The sequence below is a fragment of the Dunckerocampus dactyliophorus genome, chromosome 1 (assembly GCF_027744805.1).
Source record: "Dunckerocampus dactyliophorus isolate RoL2022-P2 chromosome 1, RoL_Ddac_1.1, whole genome shotgun sequence".
Taxonomy (NCBI): domain Eukaryota; kingdom Metazoa; phylum Chordata; class Actinopteri; order Syngnathiformes; family Syngnathidae; genus Dunckerocampus; species Dunckerocampus dactyliophorus.
In genome coordinates this window covers 42,682,461-42,697,570 of record NC_072819.1, presented here as the reverse complement: position 1 = coordinate 42,697,570, position 15,110 = coordinate 42,682,461, and the positions used below count along the sequence as shown (strand labels likewise).

At 39.9% G+C, this 15,110-nt stretch overlaps 1 protein-coding gene across 2 annotated transcripts in view; it reads right to left on the bottom strand.

Annotated features, from left to right (window-relative positions):
• LOC129186635 (cadherin-4-like) overlaps positions 1–15,110 on the bottom strand; it is a 290,983-nt gene that overhangs the window by 29,872 nt on the left and 246,001 nt on the right. For both annotated transcript variants that reach the window (XM_054785083.1, XM_054785089.1), the window contains 3 exons: positions 13,713–13,857; positions 11,545–11,717; positions 4,743–4,880 (listed from right to left, as the gene is read on the bottom strand). In XM_054785083.1, the coding sequence (XP_054641058.1) occupies positions 4,743–4,880; positions 11,545–11,717; positions 13,713–13,857 (456 nt within the window). The remainder of the gene's footprint in view (positions 1–4,742; positions 4,881–11,544; positions 11,718–13,712; positions 13,858–15,110) is intronic.

Genomic DNA, 15,110 nt, shown 5'->3' with positions numbered 1-15,110 from the left:
TGCTGTCTGTCAGATGTCTGTTATGGTAGGGATTGACCAAAGTCACACAGGCTCAGGGGATAAAGATGAACCAGAGGCAGCGGTGACTGTGCCTCTCAGCTATAACTGGGGCCCCACCCACACGAGCAGCCCTACAACTCAGAAGCGATCACACATGGTCGGATTGTGATTATGCTCTTGCGTCAACTCATCTGGAGGCAACAGACATGAAGCATCACAGTGTCACCGTGTCACCATGGGTAACAGACACGGTTGAAGACACTGAGCCCGCTTATATGAGTGTATGATATCAAAGAGCAAAGCCCCAGACCAAACACTCCAACGGGTCATAATACCCCGCACAACCTTCGCATCAGCCAGCAAACAGCCGACAGCTGAGTGTGGATTAGGGCCTGGCGTCTGGAGAGCTGTTCAGAGACTTGGTGACATTCTTCAGACAACACACAGGTTCTGGTAGTCCTAAAGCACTGCCCACTGGGGATAAGTAGCAGTCTGTTGTAGGCTTCAGTCGGAACATGTGTGTAATCATGTTGTTTATTGCCAATGTTTTGTTCAGGGACTTCTGATAGCCGGTTCAATAAAATGAAGGAGTATCAGGCCTGTTTGTAGACCGCGATGTTCAGGGCTCGCCAGTCTTACTTGTCGTCCACACTGTGTATAAGTTCTACATTATTTCATATTTCTAATTTCTTAGGCAGTTAATGTACCGTATGTTTGTTGTCTAGCTCAAGCTTACCTTCCTTCTAGTTTTCCTGTTAACAGGAATTTGAATCAATAACATTTTGAAGTTTCAGAATATGGAATCCGAACTTCTAAGGACTCTTGAGCCTCTGGCTCTGATAAAAGATCCAATGCTGCTCTTACCATCAATAACCTAATTTAATTTACAATTACCGGCAACCACAAGTGAACAAATGAGGGTCTTTAGTCTTTTAGTCTTTAGTGATTTAATATGCTGGTGTAGATAAAGCTTGAAACTAATTAGTATGATAAAGATGGGTGTCAGACGGATAACACGGTTGAACACTAGATGTTCGTCTAGTTTAAATGTAATGTAGCAAAAATAATCAGTGTCATGTATCCTAACAGACAATGCATACGATAATAACTGATTTTCATTCAAATATATTTTTATTAAAAAATAATTGAGGCTGAACATATTTTTAATGGGAAAAAGTGCAAAAGCTCTTCGGTGTTAATGGAAGAAATGTGTCATTCATCATGTGGTCAGGGGAGGCATGCGTAGCACAGCCTCATGAAAAATAAACAACTAATGATGACATAACATAAATATTGATATTTGTCCACTTATCTGTGTTGTAAATGTATCTTATGTATGATACCAATGAATTTAACATTTTCTTAAGTAAAAAAATGCTGAATTTGAGCATTTCCCAATCAAATACAGGGCAGAAATGCACAATGCCTCACAAACTGGGTTGCATGGCACGTGGCCATTTCTGCTTGTCAGCATGCCGCCGATATGTTTGCAGATATGTCTTTATATATAATGTATGATGTATGTATATATAATGAACATAAGGTATAATATGGGATTGCTTATCTATTCAATTCGTATCCTGAGTTGAACTGCAGATCAAAATGTGCACCACCACCTAAGAAGAATCTGTCTAATTGTACACAGACTTGTACGTCATCAAGACCCCCAAATTATTAAAAATGACGACATATGTCAAATGGTATGTCAGCTCAGGATTATATCGCCCTGCAGCACACAACGTTATTTTGTAGAATGCTGTCAAAGACACAAATGGGACCTTTATCTGGGTTACTGCTGATGACCAGTTGTGTTGCGATTTGATTTTTAGCACTAAATCCTGATACATACCTGTGATTATGATAAACTGCATGAACAAAGGGTCAGGGATTTTAAAAATTCAATCTCAATCTATTTGCACAACAGACAAAAATGCCATGGTCCATGCATTTGTACACAAACACCACCCTTTCCACCATGAAAAAGAGGTCAGCTTTTGATAGACATGATTAAATATTAATCATACATATTAAATGAAAAATTCCCCAAACTGTGTATTTCTGGGACACCCAAAAACACCTATGGGGTTTATTGCAAACACTAAATATTTGCATAATGGCGTGCCTTCTCAGCCAAATGGTTTTTGGCCAACCCACCACTGTGATTTATGATGTGATTGGGTGGAACTGCTCTGCTCATAGTGACTCTGATACCGCCACTAAATTTTATCATCAATAACCATGATAGCAATAACGTTGCTGTTTGGCAATGATGAAAATGCACTTAAACTGAAAGTTAGAGAGTACTAATCTTTTACTGGCCACCAACATCAATACACCACCGTCACAGGAGACTCTTTATGCAGGGAAAAGAGTGTCTCCAGACATGAAGGGCCTCTGATTTACAACGCCTGTGGTTTATCACACTTGCTGAAAAAATAGTTCCTGAAATTGAATACTTGTTCATTTGCTCATCGCTTCTTTCCTCTTATAAACTTTTGTACAAGCGTCTGCGGCATGGTAGGCTTCTCATTAACTTAAAAAAAAATAAATCTTTTGATCTTCAGCTACCCTTTCTCGGAACATATCCTTTATGCGTGACGTGTGGTCGGGGGAGGCACGTGAGGCAGAACCTCACTGGTCATTATGAGAACAAAAACAAATAACATTAAATAAATATTAATATTTGTCAATTGAACTGTATTGTAAACTTATTTTCTGTACAATTCCATTGTTGTTAACATTTTCTGGAGTAAAAATCACTGAATTTGCACATTTCCTGATCAAATACAAGTAAAAAGGCCACGGTGAGTGTAGCTTCTCGGCTTAGTGCGCAAGCCCTGCCTACCGTTTCAGTGCACACTAAGTTGGAACATGGCTTTTGCAAGTTTCTGTTTCTCAGCATGTCGCCAATAATATAAGGTTGCAGAAACATTTATTATATGCCATGAATTTCTACATCCTGTGTAATGTCTTTAATGTACGTGTGACATTATTATTCTTGATAATCGCATAATTAGATACATAGAAATGTCATACGGGAGTAACGATGCATCCTGAAGGGGTCAGGCGTACGTGAGCTAGAAGGTGCTTGTCATCACTGCCGTCCTTCCAGTGAGGAAAAGCCAGCATTAAAAAAAATAACTTTATTGACATCCACAGCAGCGCTGGCTAGAGCTAGATTTACAAATGCAAGATATTTTTATGATCTGCTGAATTTGACTTTTACAACAAAGCATCAGAACCTTTACTGGAGAAGCACAGCATACCTTTTGTCATATACAGGGGGCGGGGGGGCAAATGCTAATGCTAAGTCCTCTGCTACCGCCTCAAAGAGCCGCATAATACGTCTGAGCTCAGCGCCGTATCAACTCCACTGGCCTGTTGCTCACTTCTCCGCACCAGGAGCCAAAAAGAGTTCACGCTAGAGATAGCAACACTTGTAACATCCAATCAATAACAACACATCGAATTGGTTCCACTTTCCAGCTCCTGCGCCGGCATGAACGTTTAGCAGAAATAAATGATTACTGCACACTAAGGGAGTATGATAAAGTGCAGCACACTTTGTAATAACACGAAATCTCCTGCTGTGCTAATTAATTCATTTATAGTACTACTGAACTGACCCTCCCCCCTGCACTGATATGATACATTACTTACAGTACATTAGTTTGGGCTTTTAATTTTTACCTCACACCCTATAATGACCTTTTCTAATGTAATCATTATTCTAAATATGACTATCATGACAACAATCATTAACCATTTTTCTAGCTCCAGGTTTATTGCTGATGAAAATCAATGATATGGATTAGTCATTTCCTTGTGCGCGTGGGTGTGTTTTCTACAAGACAAAGTAGGTTTGTTCCTTCAGAGCCTCTGCTGTTTTAGTCCAAAGATTCCTGTGAAACAAACTTACGTTGCTGCAGTCACCTTTGTCATTTCTATTGTCATTCTGCCACTTTGTCATTCGTAAACCAACGGGTGCATGTTTTTTTCTTGAGTGTGTTCTTAAGGAACATTTGACCTGGCCTGGTCAAGCAATCATTCACACTCATATTCATACCTATGGACAATTTAGTCTCCAATTAGCCAAACATGCACGGACTGAGGAAACCGGAATAGCCAGGGAACCCGATCAATCACAGGGATATGCAAACCTCCTAAAGTAATCCTTAGCTACGTTCACACTGCAGGCTCATTTTGTTGACTTTTTTTCATGGTATGGTACAAATCCGATTTTTTCGAGTGAGACCCAGGCCTCCTTCGTATGTGGATGTAAATCCGATACATACTGCAACTCTACATCATCAAAAGGCATGTTTTGCCATGCGAGAGTTGGGGAAAGACACTCACGGATGTAAGCAAAACTTCTTTGTAATCTAAAAATTAACTTAAAAATTCAAACACACCCACACGCTCATCGGAACAGATGTGGCAGCAAGTGCCCCACAAACTTCCATAGACAAAAGTCTTGCCCTGTTCCTTCTTAATCCCCTACGTGAAATAATTTGGTAAATAAAATGTTGACTCTTTACTACCGAGATTGTGAGATTGGGATTTGGGTCCATGTTTGCTTCTGTAAACGCGTGATGTCGTGTTCTGTGCACCAGCGCGTCACTTCCTGGACGCACTGTGTTCACATTTTCATGTCAAATCTTTTTGGTAATGTGAACAACTACATAAAAGATTGGATTTGAGCAAAAATGCAATATCTGATAAACAGCATTGCTTCCACTTACAGTTCTGGAGGTCAGCATGGGGGGGTTGTCGTTGATGTCGGTGACAGTGATGATGGCAGTGGCTGTGTTGGACAGGCCAAAATTCAGGTTGCCCTCCATGTCTGTCGCTTGAACGATTATAGTATACTGGGACACTTTCTGTGAAAGGGAGAAAAGAGTATTTAGTCTTTTTTATGTCCAAAAAGATCTCAGCAGAGTCTGTTCTTTGTGGGGGTTTTTAATGGCAAGTTGCACATATTTGAAACTCATTTGATAGAACTGGAACCTCAGTTGTCTTTGTGCTATCTGAGAGCTTTTGCAGCATTGTTATCACAGGCATCAACTATTCATGCCACTGATGGACAGATGTGGCGACGACAACACAGCAGACAAAGATTAATAGACGATCTGAGGAGCAATAGAATCAGGAATGATAAATGTCATTTCATCGCCTGAATGACACAATGTCACTTACGTGAAAGATGACAAATGCAGCGCTTTACTTTTGTACTAGGGCATATTTATGATTTTCTGCATGTGCACCCACCCCTACACCCGGCAACCTTTTTTCTGCTATCCCTCCCTCTCTTCACCTCCTCCGCCTTTCCTGTTGTCCCATGGTGTAGTTAATGGGCTGCGGGGAGGATGGGGCCCAACGACCGACTGTCTGGATAATGTGTCTTGTCACTGAGATTCCCAATTACATTCCCAGTGTCTTGCTAACCTGCTAATTACAGAGTAAATATACCAATTAGGCCATGACACCACGTCAGGAGGATTAGACAGCTCCTCTTGGTTCCTCTCCTCTTGATGCTAGACGTGATGCTCAACTTCACACGCATACCCTCATTACCACACGTGCACAAACACCAGCACACACACACACACACACACACACACATCTCTCTTGGTTAGAGGTGGTGTGTGCTTGATTGTCCCATCAGCCGGTATACAACATGTACACAGCACTCGTGCTAATTAGACAAGGGAGTTATTATGTACAGCTCCTCTGAACCGCTCTGCATTGCAACAATGCTGCAGCAAACATAGTCTTCTCTAGAGGACTGAGGTCTATTACTGTCAACATACTCTTAAAGGTCCACAGCAGACCCATGGAGACCTTTAGAATAGATTCAGTGTGGGAGTCTGGAAAACAGACAAAGACATTTCAGAAGGAAGTTGAGGGTAAGAAACAGTTGGGGATACAGCACAGGGGAAGGGAATTATCCAAAATAGAAACCTGTGTTTTACGTTTTCTTATTTTTTTTTTCTTGTACTGTAGCGTCGAACAACCCCAACGTACATAGAAACCGGGAGAAAGGGTAAGGAAGCACAGAAAGTTTCATAGCTTCAAATGGCCAAAGTGCTGACTATAAGTGGACCAGCATAACACAGCAGTGTGCTGTGAACGTTAATGTCGGTATATGAACTATTTCTTTCTTGCAGCTTAGGAGACTTCTTGCTGGCTCTCTAAGGAAAATGCTGGAGGAAGCAAAACAGGTTTGAATTGCTATGGCAAATAAAGCATGGGTGCATGCATACTGTAAATACAGTATATAAATAAAATCAATGTGTAGATACGCAAGCAAGCACATCAAATGATAATAGAATAGAGTAGAGATTACTTTAGTGCACATAAAGTGTACTGGATGTAGAAGCACAATTATCAGGTTGGTCTGTATTACTTTCAATCTCTGAAAGTTACTTTATTAAGTTAATAACTTTTGGGAGTTATTGTCGTCTACCTAAGGAAGAACCGTTTGATGTCAAAAGAAAAATAAGTGTTTCCTTGTCAAGTAACAGTCAGTGTTTTTTGTCTTATTATGTTTTTTTTAATTATTATATATTTTGTAGCTTTTTACAATGTAAAAAATGACAATGCTGTGGATTCCAAAAAGATCAAAACTGTAATAGATAGCTATGGTCAGAGCTCAATTTAGAAGGTAGTGATTCGTTTCAGTGACGAGTTTGCCATCACAGCGAGGAGCCCGACGTATACATAAAAATAAAATAAAATGAAATAATAATTACTCTAATAAAATATATAGTTTATCGTGATTAATTGGTTCCAGACCCGACTGTGAATTTCTACAAAGTAGGATTCCTTGTTTATAAATCAAATGTTTTTGTAGTTAGAGCATAGAAAACCTTTGTATGACCTTCTAAATGCGTTTTTTAACATTATTAGAGCCCTCTAGACATGAAACAGCACCGCTATAGTCACCTTTACACTCGTATTACCAAATATAGTAGACATAATGAGATGAAATATTGGTGCTGGTGTGTGTCGCAATAAATGTGTTTCCTAGGAGAGCTGAGTGGCAGGCGGACAGGAAGATTTTGAGTATATTTTTAGCTTGGCTTTTGATTACCTTACATTTGATTACCTTGCCATAAAAGTCTATTGTGGAACTGTGAATTGTAATATGTGATGTATTCCAATGTAACATGTATGCATGTTTAAAATAAATCAAACCATGACCATTATCGTCACCATTACCATTCTTCCGGCGATCAAGTCTGGCGTTTGGGTCTCACGGAACATTGCAGTAACATTACTGACACGTTACTGAATGCCTTATATATGGATTTTAGTTCATGTATCCATTTTTATGCTTGAAAATGCTTAATTTAGGCAAAAAATATGTAAACTTTGCTTCAAAATGCATTTTTCTTTTTACAAATAATAGGCCATTTTCAACCGCATTTATGAATTAATATATTTTTTTGATCCGAAATTCGAACCGCAAAGTGGTGAGGGACAACTGTGAAATATCATATAACATCATATAATAACATCATATAATATAATATGGAACTCAAGGAACAGAAGAAACCCACAATTTGTTTATGTTGTCTCTGTGATGACTAGATTACACCAGAGAAAAGTGTAATCTGAGAAAGATAAGCTCCTTCATCTATGCTCAGACATGCAGAAATAACTCCCAATGTGTGTGTATTTGTGTGAGCAAGAGAGAGCTTGGGTATTAGGGGTAGAAGTTTAATCCCACATTAGCAATGACTAGCTGTATTAACAGTGTACAGATAAACAGAGTAAAAATATGATTGAGACATTCAGCAGGGAAATTTCCCCTCCGAAGTCCGTTATTACAGTTACTACTTACTTTTCCATCTTTTGTGTGTCTTTTATCAAGTTTAGATATAGTGATTATATGTATGTTTTTGTTTGGCAGACAGGTGTCAAGGACATTTTTTTCTCCAATATTTCCACTCCGTCTTTACCGCACGTGCATGAGACACAACGTGATGTGTCGTTAATAGGTCTGTCAGTGGTGACAGGTAGGGAGGAGGAGGATCTGTCTCGCAGCCATGTCTCTGCCACATCCAGGGCGCCAAAATAAACACATTTGGATCATGTCGTGTTTATGGCTCCACAAACAAGTTGACCGTGAAAGAAGGCCATTTATTTTAGGATAAAGTACATGTGTTTGTGTGCATCCTGACATTACACGTCACATGTCAGTTAGTCGTTTTTGTCAGTTTGTCGGCTCTTGGACATATTTTGTACTTGTGTGTCCCGAATGTTCATACTACGTAGTGAATTTTTATGTTTGCTCTCTGAGTATGCATTATTATTATTATTATTATTATTAGTTTAAATAACTAAGCAAGCAATACAAAAATGTGGTGTGGCATAAACCAGGGAAGAAACCATGACATGCTGGTGCACATCCATTACTTTTTAAACTCATGTTGGGTTCATCGTAAATCCTAGGTTCCCAAAGTGGATTACAAATACCCCCGACGATACGCTGACTGCCTTAGTTGATATGTGAATAAAACATTAAAAACAGAGTAACAACATTAGCACCTAACTCTGAGAGTTACGTACTGCACTTGAACACCTCATGTGAACAGCGCCTGCACAGTGCAGGGAGTACAGTGCAGAAGAAAGGAGACAGAACATGAAGTTGTTTGTTAGTCTGGGTGCTTTATATTTAATCTTAAAGATTTAATCTACATGGTGAGTTCTGCTCCTTTTTTAGCAGCTATTTCAGTTAGCGCTTGCTCCTTTTTCCTGCCTTTTTGTTTTCCCCGGCAGTGTTTTTTGTTATACCTTTTTGGCTAATACCCAGTGCTGTATTGTTGTATATTTTTGCAAACGCCCCTGTACCTTTTTTGTGATTTCTTTTATTATTAAATCCGTTTTTGTTACGACGCTGTGTGGTTCTTTCTCCGCATTTTGGGATCCAGGCCGGTCGTAACATTTTCTGAGCTGTATGAGCTTGAAATTTGTTACTGGGATGCACTGACTATATTAGAAAGCCCACAATTTTGCATGTTCATGTTCTTTATTCTTCACTAATAAAGTGTCATTTTTGGGCATTGCGGGCACTTTGTTCGGCGGCCCATGAACGCCCCGTAGTTGTGTGCCATGTGACGCAGATTGATACTTATGTGTATGACTTTCTCTGATGCTGCAAAGACAGACATGTATATTTTATTCTTCCTTTCACCTCGTCCTTGATCACAAATGTTAATGTTGTGCATAAATGCATCGAGGTGAGGTTTAATAACGTTGTTAGCTCTGTGCCTAGTGCTAGTGTGCATATTTGTTTAGTGCATAATCTTATGCTATTTAAGATCATATGTACATTTCGCTCACTAATGAGCCTTGGATTGTTAATTTCCTTATTGATTTCTCTTTTTTATGTGCCTTTGTTTTCGTGATTACTTTAAGTGATTACTTTAATTATTTTAAGTAACATTAGTTGCATTGTTTTACTGATTATTCTTTGTATGTCACGTTGTTGCAGACCAAGGCAAAACACGACAAAAGAACATAAAGATCACAGTTCTTCACAGCTTGTCAGCACTTGTTAAAAGCAAATCCACGAAATGGAAGACAAACCTGCAGTGTCCTTTAACTCGGACACACCCATCTATAGCCATTTTAAACCAGTAAATCCCAGGAGACCCTTCTGCCATACTCTCTGTTTTAGTGTGCAATTGAAAAACAAGACAGGATTTTTTGAGCAACAATTAAAGTGCTCATGACACCAAAACACGTTAATCTTGTTATTTCCACCGTGAAAAATAACATTGGAGGGCATATTTCCTGTGTTAGATATGTGCTCAAATGTTTAGTTATTTATCTTTTTTTACAATTTTCGTCACTTCTTCCGGGTCTGGAGGAGGCAGAGGAAGTGACATCAGACCCGGACAGTCCCACCCGGAACTTTTGCCTCACAACAATGCATTCTCTGATGCTATGCTCCACTTCTCCGTGAAATTCTGTTGTTTGTTTGTTTTTTTTTCATATTTTGCCCGCTCGTGTTGAAGGCTTTTGCTGGAGCACTTGAGGAGACGGAGTAATAAGCTTGTTCACATTTCTAAAAGACACCATTCCACACTCTGCAAACTTTGTGGGACAAATGTTACAATACTGCCCAGCAGATGGAAATAAAAAGTCAGAAAACCATAAGACGTTCCACCGTGGAAGTAAATCAACCTATATTTCTTCTGCTAATATGCTCCATAGTAGCCAGCCTAGTGCTGGCCGCTAACATAGTGCTAATTCATATCTGGCTTGTTCTGACATGCAACAATAAATCCAAAGAGTTGTCTTTAATTGCAGCGTCACTATGAATCTTAGAATAATAATATGGGTTTTCATGCCAAATTGCTTGCTATTCAACAATTGTTGTCGATCATCTTTAGCTCTGTGCAAAGAGCAAGTTGACAGTTGTGGCTATCACTGCCAGTAAAACGTATCACACTCCTCACAGCACAATATTGGTGAGTGGTATTGTTGTTGTGAATATGTCACTTTCTTCTCGTGGGTTCATGGATCTGCTTGTTTGCACCTGGTTGCCGGCGTCACCCGTAAGCGTTCTCGACATTAATTGTTAGCAAAACATGACTTGCTGTCACTCGTCTTTCTAGCCTATCTTGCAGTCAGTCTGTCAGTTTCGGTAAGTAAATCCATATTTTTTGACTAGATCTATTCTGGGAATCTTAGAATAATAGTATGGGTGCTCATTCCAGGGCTAAATAAGCAGTGATTGCTGCTCACTGGTCTTTTATTTTGCAGCTATGAGTGCCACTTATTGGCAGTCAAAAAAAACATACTTGGGGCATTTTTGTGTGTGTGTTATCACAACACAATATCAGTCAATGTTGTTATTGTGAATATGTAACTTCCTTGGCTTTGCTGTGACTTCATGGCTGCATGTGTTTCAATCTGATTCCTGGAACATGTTCTGGTCGTGACGTCACAGCCAAGATGGCGTCGGTTCAGAAAACTCGCCGGGGTGTCAAACTCACCACTTCATTTCACTCCTATTTCTAGTTGTTTATTTATCTATGACAGCAGTACGACAAAAATGTTTTATTAAGTGAGTACTTATTTCATTTTGTTTTTTTTTTCAAATGTTTCAAACTTGTCATGAGCACTTTAAGGCCCTAAAAATGATACAGACCACTCATAGAGACCACTCTTCAAACAACGCTGTTCTTGGTGCATCCATGACATTGCAGAAGATGTTTTTAAAAAAGTTGCTACAGGTGGCGAGCTACCTACCGGACACTCCTGCTGTATGAATCTCTAGCATTCAGTATTACACCAAACTAGGCAATAACGCAAAGCAATCGCTTATCAGGTTTTCGGCACCTACCATTTTAAGTATTGAAATATTTTCTTTCCAAAAACAAAATCATCCGTAAAAATAAATACATTGGTTAGCATTCAACTGTTCAAAGTCTGTAAATATGGGCGGCCAGTCAAATTAGGACCCATTACTCCACACGGAAATTGACATGTGATAGACAGGTAAGTGTACGCTTCTAGGAGAAGACCTACCTCTCGATCGAGACCAGGTGCCACTGTCACAATATCCCCGGTCTCACTATTGATGGTGAACATGTTTGGGATGGGGCTGTGCGGCGTCTGGGACAGGATACGATAACGCACCATTCCGTTTGCCGTTGTGTTGTCATCAGCATCGAAGGCAGAAAGGTGCATTACATAGGTTCCTGGTGGAGAAACACATTTTTGTGACGGACAACTTTTCCAGATAAAACACCGCACATGAAAATAGTACGACAAAAATACAAACAACGGGCAGGCTGTAGGTTGATCACAGTCAATAACTCTAAACCAGTGTAACCTTTAATTACGCCGGTTTGTTTTCCTTCCTCTACAACTCTCACACAACTGTGGAGAATCGCTCCCGTCACCCAATCTCCATCTCTCCCTCCTTGCTCGCCCTCACCCGAAGTCAGTTCTAATTGGCTGTGATAGTGATATCACAGTAGTGACGGCCCCTGTCCGAGGATAATTGTAACCACAGCTCCTATTTCAAACTTCATTACATTTCAAAGCAACAATTTGTAAATGACGACCCACTGAGGCCAGAGGGAGCACTCAGTGGGCCTCCCAGCAAGAATTAAGAATGGAATGAGTGATGAAAGGAAGAGGAAAAAACAGGCCAGGACTGCAACCTCTGTGGTTGGAAGTGGGGGGACAATCAGTCCTTCACCTTATGCTGTTCTTGCGGAGATAAAGCGATAGATGGAAAGGAGATGAAGAATGTGTCACACATGGCCAGGGTAATTACATTAATCCACGCTCTTAAGGGGTTTAACGCGAGCCGTTTGTACGAGCGTCCTAAGCTGTGCCTGACAGGATTAGGTCCCCATAATGACTCTTTAATTTGCAAACTAATTCAAGTCTGTAATTGGCCTTCCACCGAAACCACTGGAGCGCAAAAATTCTGAAACTCTCTTGTTTTATGATTATTGTTCAGCTGAATGTCACACATGCCACAGAGCATTGTCTGCTGCAAAACGAATAGGAAGCTTGAAAGAGAGCATTAAAGGTTGGCGACGTAGCAAAATACAGTCAAACCTCGGTTTTCGAACGGCCCAGTTTTTGTATCATTCGGTTTTCAACAAAAACCTGCGTCAAAATTTTGCCTCGTTTATCATACAATATTGCGCGTGCGTGACAGAAGTGTTGTGTTTTACCCTTTGGCTCGTTGAAACTTGTGGCATTAATAAAGATTTGGCTGGACTACTCCCAGCATTGCTTGTTTATTCAGCCATCTTGAATCAAGACACCCAACACCAAACCTCGCAGTACTTAGTTTACACATGACTACTGCATCCTGTGAGCTCATTCATTTGGCAAATTCATAGGAGAATATTACACAAAGTAGCCGGCTTGCCGCATCAACCATAACTTAATACATAACATAAAGAAAAAAGAACTCAACAAAATGTTGCATTGGATTTTTATTTGCGTTGTTTTCTCTATTTCTTTCATATTTTGGGTGTCTGGAATACGCCCGCCACTCACGTCCCCTAGAAAACACATTTATAGCGACACACACCAGCGCAACTGTTATTTATGTCTGAAATGGCTTATTTACTCTTATTTGATCTACTATATTGGGGTATTAGTTCATGTCTAGAAGGCTCTGATAATGTTAAAAAATTGTCTTTAGAAGGACTTAAACAGGTTTTCTATGCGCTAAATACAAAAATATAGCATTTATAAGTAAGGAAACCTACTTTGCGGAAATTCACTTATCACGGTCGAGTATGGAACCAATTAACTCAGACAAATGAGGGATTACTGTACATTACATAGCGAAAGAAATTAAAGAACTTCACAGACATAGACTTTCCATAAATAAGAAACATTAGTCAGTAGCTGTTGCTGAGTTTTTTTTGGTTTTGTTTTCCTCCTTATGGTCTGCCAAATGTTCACTGATGTGCTGCTTGAAATCGCACAAACTGGTTAAAAAATAACCCGGTGTAGTACTCAGGTCTCCATTCTGAGCAGTTGTTACGGTTTAGCTGCAGTCGACTAAATAAAAGGCACAGGGGTGAAACAAATCACACCATAATCAATGCAATGTAAACTTGTTTATTGCGTCAAACATTCATCAGTGTAAGTGTCATTTTACTGACGCTCGTGTAATTTGCTATTCAAACTATTTGATATCATACATCATGCCTCAGTACCTGGTTTTGAGCCTTCATCCACAGATCCATTGTAGACCTGGTTCTTGAACTCTGGCCTGTTGTCGTTCATGTCAATAACAAAGATATACAGATCAATGGGATTCTCCACTTTGTTCCCATTCATGTCCACAGCGTGTGCTCGGAGCTGGAAGACAAAGGTTACATCATGAGTCATAATTGCTCACACAGGAGCTGAAAAATACTGTAGGTTGATGAAGAGGCTGGTTGTTTTGCGTTTTGTCCAGTGACAATAGCGGGTCACCGCAAAGTTAAAATGGAGTGTAAATTGCATCACTGCATGACATCATTATAACTGGTATACATTTTTGTGGTATTACCTTACATTACTTTGTTACTGCAAAAAGTGACAGTATGATGTGATGTGGTATGATAATGATTACAATTTTTTAATCACAGTATTTAACTAATGATGATTAATCACCATTTGCAGTCATGTTTGAAATATGTCAGTTTCTGACTGTATTTTATGAACAGAAAGATAAAGGGACGGGACACGAGCAGGTTGTCCAGAAACTGGTGGGGGTTTGGCAGTTCAAATCCTGCTCCTCCCTTTCAGTGTGTCCTCAAGACAATTCATCGACCTTGCCTCCGGTGCCCCCCACACTGGTGTATACAGTGGATCACCCCCATATTCACGATTCCGCATTTGGCAACCCCAGGCAAATATGTGATTTTTTGAAATAAAAAAATTACTTTTTTTTTTTTTATTTGTGGGAAAACCCGCCCAAAAGCGTCAGCTTGCTCTATGCCGTATATGTTTTCATCATCATCATTGTCGTTCATTATGATTCTTTAGTGATGACTACCGATACATTTTAGAATTTAGAGTGCTTTAATACGTGTGCGAGGGATACTACAGTATATTTCAGGAGTACTAGGAGGTTTACCGGTGTGCCGACCAAAAATGGGCCGATGAACGACCGTTTATTTACTTGTTTATTGCTGCGCTTTACTGTTACGCTATATTAAATGGAACTTGATACGTGCCAGGCACCAAGACCAAGCGGAAAACAGCCGCTCAATTCAAAGACCGCCGACAGGCTCGTCGATTGGCTCTCTTCGTATTTGCTAACCTCTGATTGCCCATGCCCGCTTGGACGTTCTCCACGGTGTTTTGCTCGTTGCCCAGGAGTTCGTGTTCATCTCACGTTCTGTAAGTTAATAACATGTTGGCCGTCTCTTCTGCCTGGGTCACGTAAACTAAACTGATTTGAATATCAGACGTTTTATTTGCATTAATATTTGAATCTTATGTGCATCCATGTGTTTGGTGGGGAAAAGCGAGCTACCACTGTAAATGGTTCACAACGCTTGCTTGTAGCAAACACGGTGTGGTATGTTATCGCTAAATCTAGTTATCTGAAGTAGTGGAAAACA